Raw genomic sequence first — 27,388 nt, 5'->3', positions numbered from 1 at the left:
ATGTTTTTGCAGATTGGACTCAATTTGTAAAAAATAAACTTTGGGCATGGGAACAAACGAATCTCTCGTGGGCGAAAAACTTCACTGGCGAAGTAAAGCTAGTCTTCTACGATGACCTAGTCGAGAACGTGGAGGGTACATTGCGCAGTATTCTTAAATTTCTCAACCACCAGACGGACGAGGTAAGTTAAGGAGAATATTTGCTATACGACATCTCGGTGTAAAATAACGTCAAATGTTTCTCTCGGTTGTAGGAGCTGCTGGCGTGTGCCCTTATGCGAAAGGAAGGCATTTACCGGCGCAAGAAGCGCATTCTGCAGTTCGATCCGTACAGTCCGGCAATGCACGCAGCAATTGACGAAAAGCGTGCCGAAGTGTACGCAGCCCTCGGCCGCTACGACGCACACTAAGCAAAATCAGTGGCTGTAATTGTGATGTATGGTTTCGATTGGTTTAGGCTAATTGGTTTTGAACGAATTATTTCTTAACAAAAGAACCCAGTCGTACCACTACTACTCTTGTTACCGAGACGCCAGACAGAGGCAGCGCCTATATTTTTGCTCACAAAGTATTTGTACAAAGCTTAAGTAGTGTTGTTAAAGAAATGTTTTTCATAAGTATCGAACCACAAGGCAACCAGAATCTCAAACACAGATTCCCGCACAAAACGAAACAAACGAACGCGGACCCGATTTTAAAAGCTTCCATTATTTGTGTAACGGTTAGAGATTCAGCGTGCAAAAGACATAGCGTGAGCATGGTGCCCAGTTCTGTACAGCCATCTCCTGTTTGTTACTGTAATTTGCGAAACACATTCTAGTCAGCAAGGGAATCCCGATTATGTTGCCATCCGAGCTGTCCCGCAAGTCGCGACGGATCCGTAGCCAAGCGCCAAAACATGTCTTAAACGTAAACCAAAGTAATGTAGCACGATTTACCAGGCTAAACTATCTAGGAAGCTAAAGGGCACGGCAACACACCTCCCTACAAAACCGTTCACGACGTAGAAAGCAACACACACGTTGTAGAAGAAGCTAGAAGAAACTGGTAAGACTTTTAGGAGCAACCTAGGAACAATAGCTACCACATAAGCATACGTACACGTAGGTAAGCGGGGGCAGTATTCATTTGTACTATTAGAAATGTATGCGCGATTTTACTACCATTCATGACAAGCGAGGACAGTGCAAGAAAGGGAAGATAAATGGTACATAAAAGTATAAATCACCAACGCATAACGGTTAGTAATCCTGTTCCAATGGTTGGAGCAACCGAGAACTAACACAATGTATGATAGCATTGGGCTGGTGTAAACGGATGTGCATTATGTGTAGACACCAGAAGCAGAACAAAAAAGGAATAAACAATATTTAGAGGTGTTCAGATGTGTCTTTTCCCTACCGTTCGCTTCTAAAAACTTCTACAAACAGGAAAACGTGTTCCGGTCATTCAAAAGATTTATATTATAAAATCATTCTGCTTTTCATCGCTTCAAAACGATCCGGTTCGATGTTTTCTATGAGTTTCAACTGTCATTATAAATTGAAGCGTTTTTCACCCTTTTCAAGCGTTTGCCCAACCGTTGTGCGATGGTTTGGGTATTTTAATCTATCCGAAAGTTTATTTAAAACGTTTATCAGCAATCACAAATAAAATACATAACTTCTTAGTACGGTAAGAGTGTAACACGTTTAAATAGAAAAAATAATACGCTTTGAAAATATTAAACCTCTTTAATTTGAATGTCCCAACACAAACAATTATTGTACAAAGAAGTAGAATTTTATCGTATTTTTGTGGCTTTGAAAATGACTTTAAAACATGAGTTTACAAAGTATGCAAAAATATGAAACTTGAAATCATTTCATAAACTATTATTTACCTTCAACCGTGATGTCCGGCCATGCGCCTTCGGTGCACATATGTCAGGGTCTATTGCAAACTACCATTAGAAAGCTTTCGTTCGCAAATCAATTCAGTTGGTGCCGTAAATGTGGCCTCATCTCGCAATTTACGAGAATCCATCCGTTATTTGCAATACTTTGACATCAAGCGAGAAATTATAAACACAAGCAGCTCTCATAAACGCGTGTTTCGAATGCTTTTCGACCAGTTTCAACATCCGCCGTACGCGTTCGAAAGCTTTCCCCGAACGGCACGGAATATTTCCTGCCGCCGTACCGTGAGAAGAGGTCAATGAACCGAGCGGAGGTCTACATACAACCTAGTTCGCGAATCGCTAGCCGCTGCTACTGCCGTTCGCTGCCGTCGTGTGCCGTTTGTTTCCACTCTCTTCTCGGTTGGTGGAACGGTTTTCGCCGCGTTGGCCCCTCCACTCCCACGAAACGGTAGTGTGCAGAAAACAAAATTAGGGCGCAAGTGTCCCGTTTAGCTCCGACCCTAAAAGTGCATTTTCCCGACTGCGGCCGGGGTGCCGCTGCTCGTTTGCCCAAATGACAGTGCAGTTAAAGCCAAAGTGCACCCTGTCCGGTGCATCCCCGTGACACGTTCTCCGTTGTACCCGCGCTCCCTTTCGGTGCCGAAGTCGTTACGACGGGACGACGAGAAAAGCTGGGCAAAGTGCGATTGTAGTGGTGTCTAGTGACGAGAGCCGTTTCGCTATTTCGCATCATTCCCCGTGTGTCTGGAGCACAAAACGGCCAACATATAAGCGCAGCATAAGCACTATTGGTGACGTATCGGTTTGTTGTTGGTGGGTTGGCACAAGGGTGGCTTCCCTCTCCCCCTTTCCCAAGTCATCCCCTTTCTATCGCTACGTTGTTAGAGTGTATGTGTGAGAGAGAAAGAGAACGGGACGGAGCGAGAAAGCACTACCACCCTTTCGGAATGTGGTGAGGATGTGTGCGCGGGTGTGGTGAATAAATTTGACATTTATTTGTTATTGACCTGAGCTGTGTGTGTGTGTGTGCATGTGCTAGAGAAGGTTTTGCGGAAGGTGGACGAGGACGGCTGAGGTGCCAGTAGTACACACAACACCGCAACACCGCAACACGGCAGCAACCTTCCTCGGGTGGCGGCCCCGTCAACGTACTTGGCGCCCACCCCCACCCCCCCCTCCACCCCGTTGGTTGGAGCGCATTGAAAGGCAGCCACGGCAAACTCAGCGACCGACTCGAGGTCACCGCACGTGTGCGCGAGCGAGCGAGCGAGTGCCGTACGAGCGGCTGCAGAAGTGAAAGAGCGCGCACACGAACCTCAACGACGACGACGACGACGACGGCGATGGCAATGGAGGACAACAACAACAACGCACCGAGCAAGGCCTCCTTAGCATCGATGACGACGGCCACAGCGAGCGCACACTGAGGCAAACGACAGCAACGACAGACGTAGCCAGCAGCCGCCGCCAGTGCTAATCTGCCATCCCGTGGAAAGTGAGTGTGCTAGAGAAAGGTGCTGTCCCCTGTCCGCACCACCAGGTCCGATCACCATTTCCCGGCCGTGATTAGAAAAGTGCCGCGCCACTAACACCAACACCGCGCTGTGTTCGTGTTATCGACGCAAATGCTGCTCGTCCGATACCGCCGTACGCCCGTTGCCTAGCAGCGCTTCGCTGCCCCGCCTTGCCACACAGTTGCTGTGGCGGCACACACAACGGCTCTGTTTACCATTAGGGACGATGATGGCCGACCCGAACACATCCTCACTTCCCTAAGTGCGCCATTTGTTTTGCCGCCGCCGTGTACGCGAAACGCCGCGTACGGAGACGCGCTCGCGCGTGTGTCTACTAGAGTGTTTAGTGGTTTAGCTTACCGTGCATTTGCGTTTGCTGCGGAAAATTCCGTGATCCTGTGAAACACCTACACACTCTCGCTAAAAAAGATCATCTCTAGAGCTGCGAGAGGATAACCAACGGTGCTGACGGCGCGCCGTGCGCTTGTTTACGCGAAACAGTTTGACGCGCAGTAAGCCCGCTGCAAGCAACAAAAACAAAAAAAGAAGCAAACGGGAGGACGGTGTATTAGCTAGCGGGCGGGCGCCCCCCTTTTGTGCTTTGCGCAAATTCGAAAGAAATACCTGGAGGAGCCACCCCAAGTGAAAGTCTTTGCGCGCTCTCTGTGTGATTTGTGTGTGTGTGTGTGTGTTTGAGGGAGTGGAGGAGGCAAGCAACCCGACCGATCATCGTGGGAGTGAGTGTGGTGGCATACCGCCTGAACCCTCCTCCCATTGCGGCCACCTCCTGCTCATAGTGTGCAGGGGCCGCGTTCACGTGGCCGACGCATTTTTTTGGTGTCTGCTGCAAAGTGTTTGACGCGTGCGTTTTTTTTTATTCCGGCGTTCGGGAGCGCAATGAGCGAGAGCGGGCGGAGGGACAATGACGCAAGAAGAAGTGCTGCCCCCGTCGCACCGGCTCGAGGCCTGCTGCCGACTGTGCCTGTCCGGCGACGAGCCGCGTAGTACCAGCCTGTTCCTGTTCCCGGTGCCGCCGGGCCATCCGGCTGGGCCGGAGGACCATTCCCCGCCGTCGCCGTCGTCCGTCACCGAGCAGCGGCTACTCATCGAGATGATACTGGAGTGCACCTCGATTCAGGTGAGACAGACACACACACACACTGCCCCGCCGCGCGTCCTTGGAGCGTCCGCCGCTTGTGTGTTGGCTAAAGTGCACGAGGTGTCTCACTCGCAAGGGCTGTGTGGCAGTGTGAATGATTTCATCTACAAGGCCGGTGCGCATGCAACGCGTGAGCGTGTGCGGCGAGAGCACTCGCGTCCTCCCCGCCACCGCCACCAACGCCACCACCACCACCACCACCGAGGTTAACTAGCGCGCGCGAGCGCGTTCTCTTTGTGCGCAAACAAGCAATATGCACCGCGGTGTGTATGTGTGTGTGTTTGTGTGTGTGCACGACCTCCTGCACGACCGTTCACCCGCCGCGCGCGCTCGCCAGTGCCCTTCGCGACACACAAAAAGCGGACACTTATACACACACTTTGTCTCACCGCCCGTGTGCGCTCTCTAACGAGTCTCTTTCTTTCTCTTTCTTTCCCTCTCCTCTCTCTCTCTCTCCCTCTTTGTTTTTGCACATTCTCAGATAACCTTGGAGGAGGACTACCCGGCGAAGGTCTGCGAAAAGTGTGTCGAAACGCTAGACAAATTTTATCAGTACCGGAGGCGCTGTCTCGCCAACGATCAGATACTCCGCCTGGAGCGGTTACGCACGGGAGGCCAGCGGAAGCCGCCCAACAATAACAATAACAATGAGGAGGAGAAGGAGGAGGAGGAGGAGCATCGGGGGACCGGGACGGCGTCAGCACCACCAGCACCACCCCTGTTGATGCACCGGCCATCTCCCCCCACTAGTGAAAGCAGTCACCAGCCACCGCCACTGCATGCGACAGCAACGCCGCCACCGGTCATGGCAGTGCCAGCGATTAGGATTAAGAGTGAACCGCGGGGAGAGGGTGCACAGGAGGAGGAGGAGCAGCATCCAGCGGCGGTGGAAACCGACCCCCAGCCGGCTGCCCTCTGCACGGACGGTGGGGGCATGTCGTCGATTTTGCGCAGCATTTTGCTGCAAACGCGCGATTCCACTACGAGCCGATCGTCCCCGAACACGGAACCGGAATCACCGCGGCAAACGCCCCAACTGCCGCCCCACCCTGTCCCACCGGCGGGGGACAACCACCAGCAGGTCGAAGAGCACGAAGACGAAGAGCAAGACATTAAACCCTCGCTTTTGCAGCAGATGCTGCTGCAGCAACAGCGAGTCTCCTCCCCTGCCAACCGGTCGCCGGCGAAAGCGGCGTCCGACACCAACGAAGGAGGGGGCGCTTTGTCGGGGAACAACTCCACGGGCAGCTGCACGTCCGCCTCTACGTCCTCGCTGCTGAAGCGCATGTTGCTCGATGGCAGTGGGACTGCTGGGAGTGCCCCAGCGGAGCAACAAGCACCACCACCACCACCGACCTCGGTCTCACCGCTGGAGGGACCCAGTGGTCAGCCGCCACACCGCAGCACCCCCACGCATCATCTGCGCACCACCAAACACGAACCTCCGAGTGCCACCAACACGCCGTCACCGCCCGGCCAGCGGGCGAAGGACGATGTGCCTACGAACGAAACGCCCCTCGCATCGCAGCTCCGCTCGATACTGCTCCAGCACCGGGCACCACCGGACTGGGAGGGGACCACAACACGCACTGCCTCGATGTCGGACGCCTCCCCGGAGCAGCACCCACCGTCCGCGCAGGAGCGCAGCACAAATGTAACCAGCGCCGGAGAGAAGCCGGAAGTGTCGTACGTGCGAAGTTTGTTCCTGCGTAACGATTCCGACTCGGAGAGCGAACCGCCACCGGTCGAGGATCAGCGCGAGATGCTGCTGTACGCAATGTTCCATGAGCTGCGGACACGCCAACAGCAGCAGCAGCAGCAGCAGCCACAACATCAACACCAGCAGCAGGCCGGTTTCTCGTCCGACTCCGACGACGATTCGGACGATCTGCCGCAGGACTATCGGCTGCCGAGCGTACGCCGCCGCAGCACGGACTCGGTCGAATCGCGGCCCAAGCGGCGCCGGATGGAGTATCCCTGTCTGCTGTGCGGGCGATCGTTCGCCGGCAAGACGAGGCTGGTGCTGCACATGCGCACCCACATGATGCTGGAAGGCGGTGGTGCGGATGGATCGACGCTTTCGGGCGGAGGCGGAGCGGCCACTATATCCCTGCCGGCCGTTTCCCCTGCTGCCATCGTTGCTGCCGGCGGCGGTGTGTTGCTGCCGAACGGGAGCGGTGGTGGTGCTAGCGATGTGGAAGATATTGCTGGTCGGTTGCTCTCGGCACAGCAGCAGCAGCAGCACCACCATCACCATCGACAGGAGGATACCGGCGGCTTTGGCGAGAGCAGCGTCGGCAATGAGGACGAGATCGATGCGCTTGAGCGGCGCTCGTACGCGTGCTACATCTGCGGTGCGGACCAGAACAACCTGGCGCAGCTGAAGGAGCATCTGCTGGCGGCGCACCAGGACCGGATACGATCGCGCGGTCGCACGCGGGAACGCCAGAAAGCGTCGATTGCGTGCGAAATCTGCCAGCGCTCCTTCCGCAGCCAGTTTGCGTACGGCGAGCATATGCGCACGCACACCGGGGAGCGGCCGTTCCCGTGCGATCAGTGTGATAAGCGGTTCCCGCGCCGGTTCCAGCTGCTCGGCCATCTCTACAACGTGCACAAGCAGTCCTGGGTGGCGGACGAGTCTAAAGCCAAGTTTGCGAAAAAGTAACCCCTCCTTCCTTTTCCACTCCCTGGTACCCGTCCCACCACCACTCCACGTCGCCTTCCGTTCCGTTTCCGGAGCGTTGTGTGTGTGTGTTTGTGTTTGTTGCGGTCTTGTGAGCAAAAACAAACACAGAAAACGAATTTTTACTATGCCTTAGCAGTTTTAGGACAGATTATTATTTTGTTTCTCCTTGTCTAGTTAGTGCTGTAGATGTTAGGCAGATGTCCGAGACATGTGCTTTGTTTTGTTCTTAGTCGTAATTGTTGCTAGTTATACAGAAGGAAAATATACTTATACACGTAATATTTTTAACAAAGATGAAGATCGTAACAGGAAGTTGAATTGGTTGTGTGCATCCGAAGAAATTTTCTCTTTTGTTGAGACTTTTTTTCTACTTTCATTGCTTTCATTGCTACTAGTGATGGAAAAAATGAAGTTTTCGTCGGAATCGATTCCGGAATTGGTTCCGGAATCGGCTCCGGAATCATAATCGGTTCCGGAATCGGAATCAAAATCGGTACCGGAATCGCATTTCCATCATCGAAATCGGCCCCGGAATCGAAATTGACTTCGAAATCAGTATTGGCTTCGAAATCGGAATCGGTAACGGTTTTAAATTAAGAATAGACGTTTGGATCTAATGGCTACGTATTGATAGCCACAAAGAATCCATATTTACCAGTAAACGATCCATTCTCATGGTAATTCCTGGACTCATTTCGCTTCTGAAATTTCTGAAAAATGTTAATTCTCGAAATGATTCTAATTCCACAGCTAATTCCAATCCTTGAGTAAATTCCGATTGCCAATTCCGATTCTAAAATCGAAATTGGCTCCGGAGTTCGAATCGATTCCAGCATCGGAATCGGCTCCGGAATTGATTCCGAACATACAGTCGGGTAATTGCTACACAATGAGTAAAATAATACAAAATCGGTGATCGGTGAAAATGGCGAGCAACACAATTGAACTAATTGTAATTAGTTTCGAGAAGAAGCTTTGTGACACGTTTGATCCATTTTTAAATTGTCTTAATTTTGGAAAAAAACGGCTGCATTTTTTCAAACAACCCTTATTTAAATTCACCACTCATGGTGGTGAGTTTCTTGAACCTCCAACAGTGGAATCATTCCGGCCATTTCACGTGTAATTCAATTTAAATGTTGGCACATAAAAACATGAAAGCAAAAATAAGTTCCTAATTTAATTTTTGTGTAATTTAGTGTAAAGATTCGTGCTATTTAAATGCTCTTGTTCAGCGGAAATGTAATTGAAATGAACGTTACCAATGAAAAGGGAAATCGTTTGATATGAATGCAAAATTATATTTCGATTGATATGTGAGCTGTTTGCCAGTGCTTTTCCGTCATGCATAGACTTTTTCAATTAAAAAAATATTGCATAAATTGTCAATGAACTTTTATTGCTATGATTACATTGTGCAACAAAAAAAAAAAAATACAAGTTTGTTTTGCAGTTCTGTCACATTGCTCCGGGGCCGTTTGCGGCTTCAGCGCACACGCTTGTAAACAAATCAAGCGAATCGCAGACGGTCTACAAACAGACGGCGACGAAAGTGAACAACTCCCGCAAATAAAGTTTTTCAACGCACACACACAACCCCGCACGCTAGTTCTATGTCTGGAAGGAAACACCGATGGATACGGGTACATTGTGAGTTTTTCGATTTGTCACGATTAGAGCGCGTGTCTCATTGACCGATTTTTCCTTCCCGCCCGCCCCTGCATTGCCAACAACAGTGCTCAGGACTTCTTCTGTCGGCTGTGCGCTGCGGAAGGCATTGTAATACACCCGCTCTTCCCGCCGGGCGACAGCGATCCCAAGGATGAGCTGGTGCGAATGATCGCGGTGCTAACGTCGGTCCACCTTGCCCAAACGGAAGAGGCCGGGGCGGTCATCTGCGACAAGTGTTTGCAAATGCTGGACCTGTTTTGTAAGTTTCGCGAAGAGTGTCTCAGGCAGGATGTGCTTATCCGCACGAGACGCACGATACTGCTGGAGCAACAAAGACAGCAGCAGGAGCAGCTTGTACAGCAGCAGCAGCAGCAGCAGCAGCAGCAGCAGACGTTTTTTAATCAACAGCAGAGTCTATCGCTCCTGCACCCGATAGTGGAGATAAAGGTGGAAGATGTGGAACCGGTTGCAGCGATCGAGCCGGAAGAGATTCTTTGCACACCTGTGCATCAGTTTGCAGAGCTGGACGATTGTAAAGAGGAGGAGGAAACGCTACCGATAACAGCGGAACCATTTTTAGTCACGAACGAATCACCAACGGTCTCGGTAGTAAGTCAACCAGTACTGCAGCCATATCCGAGCGTCACACATGACAACAGTATGCTTAGCACTAGTCTTAACGATAGCACTGGCTTCCCACTGGCCGGTATAGCGGTACTTACACCCATCAGCAATCTTTCGATCACCGTTCCGACAAGCGAATCCTCACCGGAAAGTACTGATGCTCCGGACGACGGGACGGTCGTTTGTGAGGCCGATAAAACACCCCCAGCGCGCAGTAGGAAGCGAGGCAAGGCGAAACCAAACTTTAAAAAACCACCGCCCGACTGTGAACGGTGCCAGGAAAGCTTTGCCACGCACTACGAGCTTCAGCAGCACATGAACCAGCAGCACGCGTGGGACCGCGGTAACCGTTGCTCGTTGGCGTGCGATCCGTGCCAGATGCGGTTCACCAAATCGTACAACCTGAAGCGGCACCTGTACGAGGTGCATGGTGAGGTACCGCAGGGCCTGACGGTGACACCGTGCGCACACTGCGGGGAGCGATTTCTGCGCGGCAACATCCTCGAACGGCACATCGCCCGGGTACATCAGAACAAGAAGGTGCTTAAAGTACGTGCCATTAAATCCACCTAATTATGCTAAGAGTTTTGCTGTGAAGTGATCGTACGACTATTAGGCGATCAGAGCAGTTCGAGCTGAGAGTTCCTATCGCGAGGAGCAACAAGCGAGGAAGAATTTATTTTATGGAAATGATAAAGTGTGTTTTAGAGCGTATCAGTACCAGTATTAAAGGGGGAAACAGTCTCCAAAACAACTGATATGAGCTCAGTCGCTGGGAGTAATGAAGGAATTGAATGCTTAATGTCAGTCAACAGGCGGTAAAGGTTGAGCCAGATGTTGAGCACAACATCGAGGATGTCTGTCGAATCTCGCCGACGTCATGAACTATCCGTCTGCTATCTACGTCGCGATGGAAAATGTCGGAATCGGATCACATCGACATCTTCAGAATGGCAACATGTGGGACGGAAATGTGAAGCCAAAATGAATTGGATGAGCAATCAATGCAACGAAGACAAAGTCTTCCTTGACCAAGATCTCTATACAGCAGAGGATTTGTACTATCGTAAAAACGATCCTAACTTTATGCTGCGCTCTCTATATCGAAATCCACAGATACATTGTTCGGGAGAAGCCTGTCTACTTTGTGCATAACCACAAACTGCCACTGATCCTTGAGATAACTGCAATAACGCACGAAATGGAAGATGTTTTCCTATACCGGACCAGACAAGACGAGAACTAGTCTCTTGGTGGTTGATTTTGGCTCATTTCCTGGACGACCGCTGTGTACAGAAGCTTGCTATACAATTTGCCGCCATAGCGGATATCCTGAAGGTGATGAATACCGGCAAATAGAACATGTCCAACCAGAGATGAGGCTTACCTAAACATGTCAGCAAAAGGGAGATGTTTTAAAACTTTTCTTTTCAAAAGATCTCGATTGCTATAAAACCCCTTTTGTAAAATAACCGTTGCCTTATTTTTTAAATCGCTTCAACCGAAACATGTTCTTTTCTATTCTTTTTATTCAAAAATATTCCAGTCCCTTCGTGTCTCACGACGTAAAAATAAGCTGCTCACTTGTATCGGGCAGCTGCTGCTTAAATTCGCGCATGTTGTACAAAATCCAGTCGAGGTAAATCGGCACGTTGGTGTAAATATCCGGCACCGTCGCATCGCACTCCCGTGCACCGAACGACAGCAAACCCTGTAGAAAGTATCGATCCCGCCGGCCTAGCTGCTGTACCGTTTGCAGCACCGAGCCGGAGAGCATCCGTTCGCACGGTTCGGTCCGATTGGCGGTGGACACCTCGGCGACGGCACAGATCTGCGTGTGGCTCTTGCGCAGCGGGTAGTAGATGGCATTGTACCGCTCCTGGCAGTTGACGGAGTTGAGATAGGTCGGCCGGCTGGCGACGACCCGATTGCCCTGGGCCGGAAAACCGCCGAGCGTGAAGCTGGTCGGTTTGTAGCTGCGCAGGTCGACGGTGACCGGCAGGCAGATGGGTTTCACGTTCGGCTGACTGATGTTGGCCGGGCGCCGTAGCTCGATCAGCGCGATATCGTCGGTGATGGCTTGGCGATCGAAATCCGGCCGTACGATGACCCTTTCGATCGGTAGTATTTGCACGGGCGGAGCGCACACGAGCGTGCCGTTCCGTTCGATGCAGTCCTTGTCCGTCGACTTGTCGTAATCACCGAACCGAAGCGTACGCCTGTTTGTATATGCAACACAACGAAACGGTTACACAGTAGCACAGGTAAGTAAATAGACTCTAAACGGATACTTACTCCATTCCATCGTTACTGAAACAGTGGGCCGGTCCGACGGCGTACCATTCGCTGATCAGCGTGACATGGCACACGGCCATTGTTTTTCCCTGCCCGGGAGCAACTATTTCCACCAAACCGATCCACGGAAAGGCAAGGAAGCTATCGTTCGCCCCGGTCGTGTACGGGCTGATGCCACACGTATTGAAGTTCAGCATCCGCAGCTTAGGACTGTTGTCCACGAGCAGTGGATCGGGCCGGGTGGAGGCGAGCGTTGGGTTCACGTTCTGCCCAATCCAGTCCCGGTACTTGGCCACATCGGTGAACACGGTGTACTTGGTGCCGTCGCACAGGCCAACGTTTTCGCGCAGCGGCATAAAGGACACCACCCCCCGGACGTACCACGTATCGCCATGCTCGAAAAACATTCCCCCTCCGCTGTCCCCGTTGCACACGCTCACACCGGTCTTACCTCCGCCACAGTACATGTTCGCTGTTAGGGTAACACCATACACCTGCCGGTCGCTCTCGATGCACGTCCAGGAATCGACCACAGCGATGGCGGCCTGCCGCAGATAGTCCGACACCCGATCGTGCTCCGTCAGCCCGAAGCCCACGACCGTGCCGTTGCGGCCCACGATCAGGTCCAGGTTCGGTTCCAAGCTCCAGAGACAGACCGGTTGAACGTACCGTGTCATCGTAATGTCGGTCGCGAGCTTGATGAGCGCTATATCGTCGGTGACGCTGTTCGGGCTGAAGCCGGGATGAACGATGAGCTGCTCGGGGTGGTGCTCCTGCGAGCGGACGCTTGCTTCCGACAGCTGATTGCGCCCAACCTGCACGGACAGCTGGTCCAGCTTGATCAGTCCGCGGGAGGTGTACAGACAGTGTGCCGCTAGACGACCGATCAATTAATCCATTTTTTTGTGCACAGTTTGCCAGTTCACTGATACTTATACATACCGGTAAGGATCGTGTTTCTATCCAGGATCGAACCACCGCACACGTACTCGAAGTTGGTTTGCTCCCGATGGTAGATGGCCGTGTGCCACGGCCAGTGGCCCTCCTTCGTTTCGGTACCATGCTGCACCAGGTATATGGTTTTCACTTTGCGTTCTCCACACTCCAGTGGAACCGTATCCAGAGCGTTCGTTTTACGCACCTCGCCAATCGCACAGAAGACTGCAATCAGTGGTAAAAATCCCCGCAAGATCGAAACCATTGCGGAATGGCGAAGGGGATTCCCTAGTTCATGCGCGTATGCGAAAGATTACTGCAAGCTGGATGGTGCTGATGGTGCTCAAGGTGACGATGATCCGCGACTACCAACGCTCGCACTGGAACAGTTTCATTTTTATCAGCGACAATTGAGCTACGGATTCGTAGCTAACGAGGCAAGATGAACCCTCGCGAATGATTATGTCGATGTTGAGTGAATCCAGGGATCTTGACGAGAGAGAGAGAGAGAGGATCATGCCTGGCGGTACACGTATTGTGCGAGACGCAAAAGAGAGAGAAATGGATTTTAATGCAACTGAGCATCGTTTTTTCGATGTTTTTCGTAATAAGCTCTTTTTTTAATTTAATGTTGCTTAGGTCGTGATCGCTAGGTCGAAAACAAAGTAAAGAAAATAATATGGACATTATGTTTCATTCATATGAAATTACGTAAAAAATACGTAAGTTTAAGTATGTGTTTCATTAGGCTATGAGACACATAACAGAAAAATCCTGAAGATAAAAAGGATTAAGGATTATTTTCTAGGTACTGTTTCTTCTCAGCAATAACTGCTGACACAATTATGCAAAACTTGCACATGCTGACAAAGGTTTATTTTTAACACAATCAGATTACCGATCTTACTTACTTACAACCGCTTTGCGGTCTTGGCCTGCCTCAGGAGTGTCCGACACCGCTCACGGTCTCGCGCCTTTGTCTGCCAGCATTGTGTAGGGTCGGTATCGTTGGTTCCGTTTCGATGATTCCTTTGGCTTTCCGTAGTCTGGTATTACATGAGACTGGGTGACTGACCCCGCGCACACGTAACCGTTTTGTTTAGCGTTTAGATGTCCCCCCCCCTCCCCACGTTCAGGCACCCAGTTTCCCGGGATATTCACCCTCCTCTTGGATTGCAATCCGCCCAAGGAGTTGGGTCAAGCCCGTGTACCCAAGCTTGGATATGTGGTGGCACACGTTACCACTCTGCACGACGAGGACGTGTCGGAATAGGAGTTGGATGGGAGAGCCTGTATTATCCCTCGAGGGACTTCGGATCCCATCCCATTGCAGAGCCTCTAGCCGATCTATCCTTGTTTCATTTCAAATGTTTAACTATTTTGTATATGAAGTTTTGCATAGGATTACAATCTCAATGTCCTTCTGAAACAGTCCTAAAATTGTGTATGTAAAGCTTACACCATTTAGGAATGAGGTACTTTTACGACGATAATGTAATAACAGACAAAACAGGAAAGTATTTCTGGAAAAGAAATCCATTATCTATTTTCCTTATTGAAAATATTATTTATTTATTTATTCCTTCCGCATAATCAAGAATTTAAATAACTTCGGTATTATTTTGTATCAGCTGGAACCGTGATAGACCATTTCAGAGATAGACAACTCACCCGACTGGCTGGTAGAATCATCTAAATTGAACGAAAAGACTCTACCTGTTACAGGATGGTTGCGCTCTGAACTTTGGTCCCGGCCTGTGTGGCAGTATCGTCCGTTCTAAGCGAATAACTTCTACCAACTATAACTCTAGCATTTCTGCTCCCCTATGAGTTCATGCCGTAAGCAATGCGAGATCAGAGAATTATAACACTCCATAGATGAAATAATTTATTGCGCACAGATCGCACCGACAAATAGAGTATTGTGTAGTGTTCTTTAGCCAAAATTGGCGCCACTACTCATGAATATTATCCAGAATCCAGTCGATATAGCTGGCCACATTGGTGTACACGTCTGGATAGAGCACGGAGCAGCTTTTCGGCCCGTACGACAGCAAACCGTACAGGACGTAGCGCTGCTGGCCGTTCACTGGCTGCAGAAGCTGCAGCGGTGCTGCCGACGCCGGGAACTTGCAACGTGTGCCAGACTCTTGCTGCTGCTTGATGCAGATCTGTCGACTCGTTTTCTCCAGCGTAACCGACTGCTCGGTGTACAGCTTTTGGCACTCGACCGACTCGGTGAGCTGGCTGATTGAACGCTCCAGTACGTTGCCACCGGAACCGGACGACCACGCGGTCAGGATGTACTGGCTCGGCTTCTGACTGCGCAGCTCGTTCGTCACGGGCAGGCAGATAGGCTTCACGTTGCTGCGGCTCAAGTCTGCCCGGACGCGCAGCCGGATCAGTGCAATATCGTTCGCGTAGCGCGGTTTGTTGAAGCCCGAGTGTACAATCAACGATTCGATGCTTAGTGATTGAACCGGCGGCGAACAGACCCTTTGTCCATCGATATCGACACAGTCCGTCATAGAGTTTTTGTCATACTCTCCTAGCCGAGCGGACGTTCTGCAAGGGAAATGAAGAGAGTTACAATCACCGTAAATGCATTGAACGAAGGCGAAACATTTGATTGTTACGCCGAAATACTCACAGTGTGTATCGCTTCGGTATGCTGCTTACGCAGTGTGCAGCACTAATTAGATAGAGATCGCTAATCAGTGTCGCCTGACAGATCGTCTTCTTTTCGCGCGATCCCGTCTCGGTGTACTCCAGTAGAGCTACCCAAGGATAACCGAGCAGCACCGGCTTGGAGGATTCATCACGACCAGCGTACGCATTAGGACCGCACGTGGACGTTGGCAGCAATGCGAGCTTATTATGGTTGGTCTGTAGGTCGATTAAGATCGGTAAACCACTAGACGCACGGAGGTACTGCTCGATCCACCTCAGATACTTTGCCACATCGGTAAACACCGTGTACTCCTTGGTGTCGCATATTGTCGTATCCTGACGCGGTTTCGTAAACGATACCAAACCCCGTATGTACCAGACATTGTTGAAGTTGAAGAATAAACCTCCACCGCTGTCACCGTTGCAGGGGCTGGTCCCGTTCCGATAGCCAGCACAGAACATATCCGAGGTCAGCTGCGTGGCGAATGCTTCCCGGTTGCTTTGGATACAATCAATGGCGCTAACGACGGGTAGACGTGCTTCACGCAACGTATCCGTAGGGTTATCGTTCTCGTCATAGCCGAACCCGATCACGGTTCCGAGGGTGCCAACGATGGAGCTCTGATCATCGCCCCGGTTCCAAAGGCAGATCGGTTGAACGAAGTTCGTGAAGGTAATGTCGGTCGCAAGCTTGATCAGAGCGATATCGTTCGCAATTTGATTAACGTTGTACTTCGGATGTACGATCAGTTCGTAGGCTTCATGGTCTCGGGCGTGAATGCTCGCCACTCGGAGCCGGCTGCGTCCCACCTGCACCAGAAGTCGCTCTTTTGCGATTAATCCATTGGACAACCACAGGCAGTGAGCCGCTAAGAAAAAGAACAGTTTCGGAAGATGGAGTACAAGATGAACAAAAGCTGTTGCGTGTCGTCACAAACAGGTTTGTGTCTTACCCGTTAAAATCGTATTTTGATCGAGAATAGATCCACCGCACGCATACTCGAACGATCGGCGATTGTTGTGAAACAGTGCCACATGCCATGGCCAGTCGCCCTCCTTTGACTCTAAGCCATTTGTAATCAGAAGGTTTACCTGCTTACGTTTGCCACAGTTTTGGGCTTGGGAGGAAGCTGCCAGCAGCAAAAGGCACACCGAAACCAACGTGAGTGCGTAGTACCGTACGCGACCCATCGTGTGTAGACACTGATAATCTTTGGCCCCTCTCCGGCACAAATAGCTAAGAAATGAATGCCTCCACCACACACGGAAACTCCCTGCTGCCACGGGAATCCCCAGACTAAAACAAGTCCGACCAACAAGCGCACGTCGTATGCGTACGGGAGCAAGCGCCTAGTGTAGTGCTGAGAGGCAGCGACGCGACTGAAACCGGTTGCTTCCGATGATGATCTTCGACCGAGATGATGCGTTATTTGGCCGTGATTCAAGATCGCTTCCTTTCGTTGAGAGATAATGAGCGAAAGCAGCTGATGAGAGTGAGCTGGTACAGGGATGAGCAACTTGTTGTGGTCATTATTATTTAAAAATAAATTAATGTATCATTTAATCTGCATGACAAACAGCAACATCACCTACAACACCATATGCAGACTTTTCTAGATGAATGAAACAGATCATAATAGAAAAGTCCAAAGAATAGACTATTGCTGGGCACATTTTGAGTACATACTCAGTTTTCAAAGAACGCGGATTTACAAAATGGAGACAGTCCTTGTAAAAGATACATAAGTAGTTTAAATCCAAACAGTTCATTTGGTAAATCAGAAACAATGGCTTTTTTGCAAAATAATGTTTGCGGATATGAGGTTAAATTTAATTTGAATTTAAAGTTATGATAAGAGGCAGTGACACTATTTTAGAAGCGATACGAGATCGTTTTCTGCCTCAAAATGTTTTTGGTTTTATGCTATGAAATGATATATTCATCTTTTTATAACACCACGTGATCATTTTTGCACGCAAAGTTTTAAATGATTCTTCTATAGATGTAAACGATTGCATAGTACTCGATTGAACTGCATAGAAACGATTGAATGTACAAGGCTTGGTCATTTTGTCTCGATGCCGAGCAATGCAGATCAATGTATTATCTCTTATTCTATTTTCCCCCACATCCGTTTGATTGTAGTACTCTTCTTGACACTCTCTTGAGTCGATAACCTCTGCCGACGATTTTTCTAACATTTGTCCTGGATTATTCATGAACCACAAATTGGTTTCACGTTGAAATCAAAGACAAATTGTGTAAAATATTAGAGGCGTTTACAATTACCTTTTTAGTCTGATCAGCCAACGTTAAAGTAGCAAGTGTTTATCAACAATGAAAAATGTCTTATATTCTATTTTACTTTCTAGGTTAACCCGATTTTAACCCGGGGTACGCTTTTCGCCATCTTTGTCTGGATCGCTTTCTCCTTTCATTTCAGCGAGGACCGAGGATATAATGTTCGCCCGCCTTATCCTTTGTTTCGCATGGAGTTTTTTACTGCGATCCTTTTTGCCTGTTTGCCTTGTTTTATTGATTTACCCTGTTCTAACGTTCGTCGTGTGCGGGCGTGGGTTGTTTTTGTTATTGCCGTGATTGGATGCATGAATCGCTTGTGATCCTAGCCCGTTGTTTTATTGCACCGAGTTGTGCGTATGCCGATCGCGTTATGCTTATTTCGTATGGCAATCCTCGAAAAGAATATTATTTATTTAGGATAGCAATAATGATCCCTGAGTAGAATATTTTGCGTTAGTCTGAACTGTTGATTATTCTATGCGATACTGTTGCAGGTTTGTTCAGCTACATTTGTTAGAAATCTGAACCTATTTGTGACACGCATGTTCGTACAGCGTTCACGAATCTAGTCTTATCTGTCTTAACGTTTCTTTAAAACCTTAAATCCGTAACCGACCGTCAAGTTTGAAAATGTGATCGTCCTGGCTCATTCTCATCCAATATTACGCCAGCTGCCAGGTGTCACAAGAAAACGATCACTTATTAGCGGTGCTTGACATAATGGTATTGTTGCATTGATTGAGGCGAAGTGAAAGTGTAGTAATCCTATCCAAGGATAGCCAAGCAGTACTGGCTTGTCGGATTCCGCTCTCCTTGCGTATTGATTAAAATTGCACGTGGCCATTGGCAGCAGTGCAATGTTTGATTTAATATTCCCCTGAAACTGATCGTGTTTTCATCTTCTTCTAGGCTCCACAGGCAAATGGGTTGAACTTAGTTGTTATAGGTAATATCAGATTCCAGCTTTATCAGAGCAATATCGTGTGTAAATTTGACCACGCTGTACTGTGTACCGGATGTACGATGAGTTCACGCACTTTATGTTCCTGGGAGCGTTGATCAAATGTATGGAGGAGGGTTTGTCCCACACGAACTACGAAAAGATCGCGTGCAATTAGTCCAGACGCGTTCATTACACAATGGACAGCCACATTAGGGAAATATAGCAAATATATTATATAAATAGCATCTAGCGTAGGATTACACATCTCTTACGAGTCACAACAGTGTTTTGATCCAGAATGGTTCCACCACAACGATAGGCGAATGATTCATTATCGTTTGAAAACAGTATCGCATTCCATGGCCAGTTACCATCCCTGGCCTGGGTACCATTAACAGTTAGAAGATTTACCACCATTCGTTGATCACGTTGCGTCTTGCTTGAAGCAACTAATAGAGCGCAAATCATGGTAGTAACCATTCCAGTATAATACCACACCCCAGCCATTGTGCTTTAACTGGGTTGCCTGAAAAAAAAACAAATCAAAAAATTATGTTGTAAGCTTTCTCATTAATGCTTATTAACTGATCTATATTCTAGGATTGTTACATCTTTGTTACATAATGCTACAATTTATCCTTAGCTTTTAAGAGCAGGGGTGTTTCACACTTCCATCGAAACATTAAAATACGTTGAAGATATTTAAGGAGGTCATTACTGATGTTCTGCTTCCTAAACGTTAAATTATTCACGCCATCTTCTAATTCCTACGGCTGCATCATGAAACAGCGCTCCAAAACGAATAATTTAATTACGAAATTCTGTTTACAAACTCATACAACCAAGTAAAAGAAGCGACTGAAATCCCTGTAATGTAAATCACGGTGTCTTGCAGTCCGTCGATGGGTAGTGAGTTCCCTCGCCCTAATGCTAGATTGATTCACACCTTTCTATTTGCTTCCTAATTATGCGCTAAAATTTTATGTAAATTTGTATTCTATCTCATCCACATTGCTCCATCCATGAAGCAGATCTGAAGCTACCGGTAGCCTGTAATAGGGCAATCTAAAAGTGAGCGGATCTTTCGCACTGTGGTGGATGCATTGATGGAGGCGGATGGTTGCTTGTTACACTTGCTGCGCTAGCGTTAGCATCCATCGGGTGCAAGATCAAACGGCATGCATGATTAGAACACAAGCGTGCCATAAACACCCGCTGGCGTGTCGTTTTCTGAGGTTTGCTATCCGCTACCTAGTTTCTTGATAAGTGCCCTTCTGCACAACACGTTACAGCTTCGCGTAAATCGATTTTGTGCCGGTGTTATTTATCACTCTGAAGGAAAATTACATTATGATGTAACCGTGTGCGGTGGGCGGAAAATTGTAGCTAGGGAAATTGATACAGCCGTCCAGAGAAATGACTTATTCGATCGTTGAGGTTGGAAAAGCAAAGACTGGTTTGAAAAATTGTCATGACAAACACAAATTACACTATAGGAAAAGAAAATCGTTAGAGTGGTAAAATCGATTAAAAATGTAGAATATGGATGTGATACGGAGTTCCATATCAATTTCTATTAGTAGTTTTTCCCATCTACACTGTCTATAAGTTTGCTTGCACGTTGTTTATTATAAGGCCAAACATACTTACATATATATATACTAATTTAAACTAATGTAAGCTAATAAAAGAAATTCCTTGTATAAAGGAAACAAATATTATTTTTATATTTTAGTATAAATTATGTCAGTTTACTACATTTTGTTGACGAATTTGGTACACTTAAATGGGTACATTAACGAATAGTAAAATCCTATTTCTGAAAATTATGTTCTGTCCAAGCATAATATTATATTTTACATTCATCTTACTCACAGTGCCAATAGTCACTGATTAGAATGAATATTTTCTGGTGCATCATGCAATGAATAATGACACAAAATGATGCATTACCTTCAGAATGATATAAGAATAAACCTGGAACCCATCGAACGGAACGATCATTGTATCATGATTTATATCCAATGCATGTGCGATGGTGGAGGGCAGCATAGAAAAATATATCATGATCACGAGTAGTCATAAAACATAAAGAGCGACTAACCGGCTCTAACCAATAGCGCATAAAATCTGAGCCATCGCAAGAACATTGTTGCTTGCCTAACGAGAACTGTAGCTCAAAGAGGTTTATGAAATGCGACTTCACGCTTTCAAAAGACAGAAGAAAATTAGTTCAATTGCTGCTCAATTTGATGCTGCCTCTCTGTTTTTGTACACCATCGTGCCAAGATGTTCCCCGATTTTCTCAGAACATCAATGATTGAGCAGCTTTTATGGCGATAGTGGCCAGCCTTTGAGACAGGGATTAGCTTCACTGTTCATTCGTCACGGTTGCATGCAATCCGTGTCGTGGGAAAATGAGAAAATCCACTATCTGGGTACGATTTGTGTTGAAGGCGGGGGAAAAACGGTATATTGTCGTTAGTTGGACCTACGGCTGCTACATTGGAGTGTTGATTCAGTTTTTTCCAGCTCGCTCGCTTGCGCTTACTTTTGATTGGAAAGTTCGTAATCTTTTAATCATAAATCGTCGTTCTATCGCTCGAACGGTGGCTCCTCTTCGGCCTAACTGCCGCTGTCAATTTTAGCTGAATAGCCGATCCGTTTGATCACACGCTTAGCACAGAGCTTCCTTTTACAATTGTTTTCCTTCCTTTTTCTGCTCAAGGCTTATCTATCGCTTCTTTGAGTTCCACTTGTTTGCCTCTATTTGCCTCGTGCACAGATCTAGATACGGTGATAATCTTTTGTACGGGAGGATTTTTATCAGTCTCTTCGGGTTCTCCCTCCCGGTCAGAGAGATTTCAATTGTCCCTTGTATATTCTTTACTACGAGCTGAACGTTGGACCAATCTTTTCAAGCGGCCCACTGACTAGAGAAAATTCAACCGAGGGCAAGCAAGAAACGGTACGTCGGAGTGGGTTTAGATTGAATGGAAAAGCTGCTTTTCCCTGTACCGGATGGATAGACTTTACCGATTGGGAATGAAAACATCAACGTAGAAGGTTTATATAGGCTTATCGCGCAATTGGAGAGATCGTTTGGTTGTGGGATGGTGCTTGCTCTTCACAAAATTCTTGACCAGTTTTTAAATAGCCACAAAAGATTATTATCTTGTGCCATGAGAAAGCTCTTTCTGGACATTGGAAGTGGATTATCTTTAGAAAATGTTACAAATGCTAAATTTACTTCAAATCTTAAATTCTTTAATTTTTAGAGCAATGAAAACAGATTGTTCACAAACATTTTTCATAGTTTTACTGCACACAATTCAGGATTAAAAGAATAAAACAAACTGTCGCATAGCATGATGCTTATTTAACTTTTTGAGTTTAAAAATTTTATTATAAATTTAATAACGAAAAATCACCATCCCACTTATTTTGCAATCTTTATATATAGCTTATAAAAAAAGTTTATTTGATATGTTCAGAGTATCCCACTCTCGTGAAGGTTGTTGTTTCAGGCTGTCATGTTAGAGGTTTCATCTTTGGCAAATTTATTATCTTGCTTCTTGGAGATGTGCATTGCTTCGAAAATAACGTTGTTGAGGGCCATTTTGAAGTTACCTTTAGCTAATGGTTGTACGTTAAATCTTGTTTTGATATGATAGTACGATCTGAATACAGTCTTTCTCCGTGTTACGCGAATAATTCGTTTCGGAGACATTCGCGTAACTCAAATTGTCGCGTAAGTCACAGATCACGTTTTACAGCCTAAATATACAGTCATTATCCGATATACGCTATCGTACGGGACCGAGCACAATAGCGTATCTCGAGTTTTCAAGTATAGCGGATTTCTATAGAAAAATAGTTTACACTACTGGTTCGAGGGTTGAAAAATATCGCCACAGAATTTTGCATTGAAGTTTTTTGTTATAAAACAGGTATCTTTTGCACAAATTTAATGCAAAATGTTTCAAGAATATTAAGGAAATTCAAAAAGATCATACAACATTTCAAAGAACTAAAATATTTGCAAAAACACATGGAGCTGTCAAATTTAGTGGAACCGCGTACTGCGAATTCGCGTGTATCGAGTATCGCGTATTGCTGATAATTGCTGTACTTGATTAATAATAATTTTTGAATTAGTTCATTTATGTCATTCAATTTAGTTCATTTGTGTAATTCATTACCTATTAAATGCAATTGGCGTAGAAAATTCGGATATTTCTGTCTTTTTAGTGATTGAAAACTTTAGGAAAAAATGCAAATTATTTTTCATTTGATAATTGATTGGGAAAATTGTACTGATTTGACATATAAACTGTCAAATATAAAAAATAGCGTAAAGGCTGTGCTGAACAAACTCAATTTTCTCAATAATCGTTAAACTATTAAAATCATCCAAATAATCGCAATATTATACGCGTTTGACAGCACGTGCAATAAAATCGCGAGCGAATTCGCGAAACTCGAATGTCGCGTAATTCGAGGAAATGCTGTAAATCAAATATGTACAGGTATTCCCCGGTGTACGCCATACTCGATATACGCGATTTCGCTATACACTATGTATTAAATTTGACAGTTCTTTGAGCAAATTGCACTAATTTGACACATCGAATGTCAGATGCAAAATAAATTCCCTTTTGATCGAATTTGAAAAACTATTTCAAAAGGTATAAAATAGTAATCTTCAGTTAAAATCAGATCACATAACTAATTTAGTGGCTAAAATCTACCACTTCAAGCAAAATTATACGAAAATTAGCTATAATTTGACTGAAAACCCCGAAGTTCGACTTACGCTAATATTCAAGATACGCTATTACCTCCGGTCCGAATTAATAGCGTATATCGGGGAATATCTGTTCAGCTTTCTATAGTTTAATGTCTGTTTAGGTCTTAGGCCGGTAATTTTTAATTATTATATTAGCCAAAACTGTAAAATATTTTTTTAAACCTTTTCAAAGTTATAACGGCCCGCGGTCGTAGTTTCGAGACCCCTAATTTATTGTAATCTAGTAATGACAAGTTAAGCAATATTGTTAATGTCCAAATTCGTTACATTGTACCTTAAATACTACAGCAGTTGAAATGTTAATATAGTTGTAAAAGTGTTTCAAGCTATAAAAGATTCCTTAATTGACCTTTATACCAAGACAGAGAAATCGAGATTCAACAAAGGATTAAAACACGGTTAAATGAATACTCGAACGCTACCTGGAATCAGTTAACATGGGTTTAACGAAGAAACAGTTCTTCAGAAGCAACAGAATAATTAAAAAAGAACACGTACCGGATAGTACATGTCTACCACAAATCCCTAAAGGAATGAAGTTGTTCAGGGATAGAGAGAGAGCACATCTGCTAACCCTAATAACGTAAGATGTCTCACCCATTTCGTGCCCCTAACACGAAATACATGCGGTCCAAGTTACTCTTTGTTGAAGGTAAGCTTATCTATTCTTCATTCCTTTCCACTTTGATGACCCAACCGCTGGCACACCATTCCACAGCATTACGAGCGAAGCACAGGCGCTTACGGCGCTTAGATGCATCAGAACATTAAGGAATGCACTATGCGGGCTCCTTCAAACGTTACCTCGGCCCTCCACTTGTACTTCCCTGCAGGCGGACGTACACAATCGTGATGGGTTGGTAATTGGTGGAGGTACCTTACTGTGGGGTGCATTACATTAAAACGAGATTAATAAATGCTTGTATAGCTTTTCCGCCTGCCCTGTGCAAGCATGCGTGGAGTAGAGTTGCACTTGCCGCACGATTCTACGCCAAAATCACTGCGGTACGACTCAAAGCGTGCATAGGTATGCAGTATGCATGAAAGGAAAGCTTCTTATCCATTTGAATATTTTGGGTGAAATAAACTGACGGCAAGGAAGTGCATCTTACTGTGCCGCAAAATAGCGGTATGACTCCTTTTTAATGTATTCGGAATGATGTCACCTTTCTGTCAGGCAACTGTTTGATGTTAGCCAATCTGAAAATGGTCGGCTGTGTCCAGTCCAAGTGAAAGAAAATTGCTGTACGATGCACAAAATCCGCACACAGTCATTCCAGTTGTGTTGTGAACTTTTCCCACACTTTGTGGAGGCTGCGAAGCTTCTGGTGTTGGTCTCTTTGAAAACTGGTAGATTGTATGGAATGCTTTGTGTGATAAACTGTCGGAATGTAATGCACCCGTTTATGAAATGGAATTTTCATTCTGAATATACAAGTGAAGAAGAATATTCTTAAGTTAGAGCAAAGGAGCGTAGGGAAAAGGTGTATTTAATGTACTAGCCTTTGTTTAAACGTACTTTTTTGATTTGGAAGAAAATTTCTCATTTTGAAGGATCTTAGTACTTTGTGTAATGATAAGATTAAATGGTTTAAAATCAAAAATGTTTGTGTCATTGTACCAAAAAAAACAAACGCACCAGCATATAATATTCCGAGAAAACATCTCACAGTCAGCTTCTGGTAGTCTTGTGAGCAACACATTTCACCTGTTTGTTCTTGTGCATTAACAAACCCATACACTTCAGCGTGAGTAGCGCCCATGTCTTTGATAGGCACATTCGATTAAAGATTCATCACATCACTGAAAGCTACAAAGAAACAGATCCCATCGTATCGTACACAACACAAACACACACCCACACGCACGCACTCACCGACCCGTCATATCACATTATGATTTGGCATTCGGCTTGTGAGCAATGATTTTCAACAACTCAGCAGCAGTGCCAACAAACCAAAAATAAATTGACGTATGCAATCAACGGCAAAAGGTGCGCTGGGGATGAAAACACCGCGAGATTATCCAAGTGCCCGGGTGGGTGGCGGGGGGGGGGCGTCGGTGCGTGAGCGGAGGGGCAGAAATATAATTTAATTCAATTTCACTTGAAACATACACATATATGAGCAGTGCTTTTGACGGAATAATTTATAATGATGAAGTTACCTCGCCCGCGGGGTCACGCGTTTCAGTAACGAATGATGAGGAAAAACAGCAATTTCAAATGGAGGAGAGAAGAAAAAAATGAACAGCAGCATCCTTACCATCCCCAGGACGCACACGTTGGAGATGGATTTCCAACCAAATCACTGTGATTTTAATGTATTTCTGCTCATTTTTTTTCTATTCGTCTGTTGTTTGGCTAACAGTGGGCTTTCTCCCATTGGCAACGATGTTTCTTATTTCTTGTTGCTGGCAACAATCTTTGATACCCTCAGGAATGGGCTGTTTTTCTTGTCCCATAAATAAGTAAAATGATGGATTCGGAATGATTTTTTAGGCACTATTTTGTTTTGCTCGACGGCTAATCTGCACGCCTCGCGTTACGGAATGAAAGCCTCCCACACCACGCTGTTTGGTACACTCGAAATGGCACGACGGTTGACAAATGGAATGAAAAGCCTCATCACGGCGCGTTGTTGCGGGCTTGTTTTTTACGCGGGCCACCGCACCGAGACAGATTAGCGATTAACTAATGGAAATTAATAGACAGGCTTAAGTGGTGATGTTGTTGCTTTCCAGCCTTTGTTTGTTTCCTCGGCCACGTGCTAGCAGCATCTGACACGGCGTTCACCAGTTCCCACGGCCATTTGCCGTAAATACATTTTCTCCCCACCGACCGGTGTGTAGGTGTAGGCCAGCAATGCTTTATGTCGCAGATTATCAAAATAAAATGGTTCATCTTTTGGCCGAGATTGCCCGCTGGGTATGCCCCACGTATCGGTCGCCCTCAGCATGATCCTGTGTTTATTGTGCAGCGCTGGAGGTAGTACCTCCCCATGGCACCGAGTGCTCGAGATTGGCTTAATCTGATAAGTGAATAAATAAACAATAAACAACCGATGTTTGGCGCTCTGTTCCGTTGCCGGCCAACTTGCGCCGTAGCAACAAGCCGCTCAGGACGTTTGAGCAAATAAATTTGAAAAAGCACCAGCTTCCTGGCATGAAAAAACCAAATAACACGCCCGTGGTTGACCACTGCTGGGAGGTGCCTCGTTCGGGAAATAGGTACGTAAATTTAGGGCCCACGAAACTGGATGGGCTGATGTACGGCCGGAAGTGCAGCCGGTTTGAAACCGTCCAAACATCCAAGGTGTTGGTTTGTTGTTGGCTAGTTTAAGGAAAACAGACCTCCCCTAACCAACGAAGCGTCTCCACCATGCCTGCACCGTTCAAAGTAGCTTCTTGTGGGGAGGGCGTGTTGGAAAAATATGGTCCCATAAATCGTACCAGCACCGCTTTCGCACAGCTGCTACCCGAGCAGAAGTTTCGTGAGTGCAACAAAGCTGGGCTGGGTATTGAGTGCAAGTATTAAGAAATAATTATGAATCCTTGCAGAAATGTTTCATTACGCTTTTGCAGAACTGTTTCTAAACTTTTGGATGACTCACATATAATTGACAAGAGGGAGTTGTAGTTCTTGTTTGTGTATGTTTGTGTGTTTCTTACAAGTTCTATAATGATCTGTTGATGTAGGCATCTCTAAGCTTAAAATTCTAAAATTGCACAATTTTTAATACTTTTGTAAAGGTTTTACAGACAAGATTTTTTATTTTTTACCAGTCGTATTTTGCCGGAATCTATTCCTGCTAGCCCTATTTATTTATGAAATTGATAATATATAGTAGGTCCGGAATCAGTTTCAGGAATCAGTTCCG

At 46.5% G+C, this 27,388-nt stretch overlaps 5 protein-coding genes across 5 annotated transcripts in view; 3 read left to right on the top strand and 2 right to left on the bottom strand.

Annotated features, from left to right (window-relative positions):
• LOC120896091 (WSCD family member AGAP003962) overlaps positions 1-1,383 on the top strand; it is a 40,372-nt gene extending 38,989 nt beyond the window's left edge. Inside the window, exons 5-6 of the mRNA XM_040299942.1 lie at positions 13-182; positions 255-1,383. Coding sequence (XP_040155876.1) covers positions 13-182; positions 255-410 — 326 coding nt within the window. The 3' untranslated portion in view covers positions 411-1,383. The remainder of the gene's footprint in view (positions 1-12; positions 183-254) is intronic.
• A 624-nt stretch (positions 1,384-2,007) lies between these two features.
• LOC120894724 (histone-lysine N-methyltransferase 2B-like) lies at positions 2,008-7,557 on the top strand. Its single transcript, XM_040297485.1, has 2 exons — positions 2,008-4,552; positions 5,055-7,557. Exons 1-2 carry the CDS (start codon positions 4,337-4,339, stop codon positions 7,236-7,238), a joined length of 2,400 nt encoding a protein of 799 aa, XP_040153419.1. The 5' UTR covers positions 2,008-4,336; the 3' UTR covers positions 7,239-7,557.
• Positions 7,558-8,727: 1,170 nt separating this feature from the next.
• LOC120896350 (forkhead box protein P2-like) lies at positions 8,728-11,026 on the top strand. The gene is made up of 2 exons (XM_040300399.1): positions 8,728-8,909; positions 8,996-11,026. The coding sequence occupies exons 1-2, from the start codon at positions 8,893-8,895 to the stop codon at positions 10,125-10,127; spliced, it is 1,149 nt and encodes a 382-aa protein (XP_040156333.1). The 5' UTR covers positions 8,728-8,892; the 3' UTR covers positions 10,128-11,026.
• Positions 11,027-11,068: 42 nt separating this feature from the next.
• LOC120896349 (transmembrane protease serine 9-like) lies at positions 11,069-13,234 on the bottom strand. The gene is made up of 3 exons (XM_040300398.1): positions 12,792-13,234; positions 11,850-12,723; positions 11,069-11,773 (listed from the first exon to the last, which is right to left on the bottom strand). Exons 1-3 carry the CDS (start codon positions 13,048-13,050, stop codon positions 11,113-11,115), a joined length of 1,794 nt encoding a protein of 597 aa, XP_040156332.1. The 5' UTR covers positions 13,051-13,234; the 3' UTR covers positions 11,069-11,112.
• Positions 13,235-14,646: 1,412 nt separating this feature from the next.
• LOC120895939 (transmembrane protease serine 9-like) lies at positions 14,647-16,851 on the bottom strand. The gene is made up of 3 exons (XM_040299686.1): positions 16,409-16,851; positions 15,436-16,324; positions 14,647-15,350 (listed from the first exon to the last, which is right to left on the bottom strand). The coding sequence occupies exons 1-3, from the start codon at positions 16,644-16,646 to the stop codon at positions 14,741-14,743; spliced, it is 1,737 nt and encodes a 578-aa protein (XP_040155620.1). The 5' UTR covers positions 16,647-16,851; the 3' UTR covers positions 14,647-14,740.
• Between the last annotated feature and the right edge of the window lie 10,537 nt (positions 16,852-27,388).

The sequence above is a fragment of the Anopheles arabiensis genome, chromosome 2 (assembly GCF_016920715.1).
Source record: "Anopheles arabiensis isolate DONGOLA chromosome 2, AaraD3, whole genome shotgun sequence".
NCBI classification, from domain to species: Eukaryota; Metazoa; Arthropoda; class Insecta; order Diptera; family Culicidae; genus Anopheles; species Anopheles arabiensis.
The sequence above is the reverse complement of the archived record's forward strand: the minus strand, read 5'-3'. Positions and strand labels throughout refer to the sequence as shown.

Excerpts from the sequence above, each read along its gene's own strand:
- LOC120894724 (XM_040297485.1), top strand. The coding sequence starts at position 4,337 with ATGACGCAAGAAGAAGTGCTGCCCCCGTCGCACCGGCTCGAGGCCTGC. Across the intron at positions 4,553-5,054 it reads TGGAGTGCACCTCGATTCAG|ATAACCTTGGAGGAGGACTA; the intron begins GTGAGACAGACA and ends GCACATTCTCAG.
- LOC120896349 (XM_040300398.1), bottom strand. The coding sequence starts at position 13,050 with ATGGTTTCGATCTTGCGGGGATTTTTACCACTGATTGCAGTCTTCTGT. Across the intron at positions 12,724-12,791 it reads TAGAAACACGATCCTTACCG|CGGCACACTGTCTGTACACC; the intron begins GTATGTATAAGT and ends TCGGTCGTCTAG. Across the intron at positions 11,774-11,849 it reads TTCAGTAACGATGGAATGGA|GCGTACGCTTCGGTTCGGTG; the intron begins GTAAGTATCCGT and ends ATATACAAACAG.
- LOC120895939 (XM_040299686.1), bottom strand. The coding sequence starts at position 16,646 with ATGGGTCGCGTACGGTACTACGCACTCACGTTGGTTTCGGTGTGCCTT. Across the intron at positions 16,325-16,408 it reads TCAAAATACGATTTTAACGG|CGGCTCACTGCCTGTGGTTG; the intron begins GTAAGACACAAA and ends TCTTTTTCTTAG. Across the intron at positions 15,351-15,435 it reads ATACCGAAGCGATACACACT|AACGTCCGCTCGGCTAGGAG; the intron begins GTGAGTATTTCG and ends TTTCCCTTGCAG.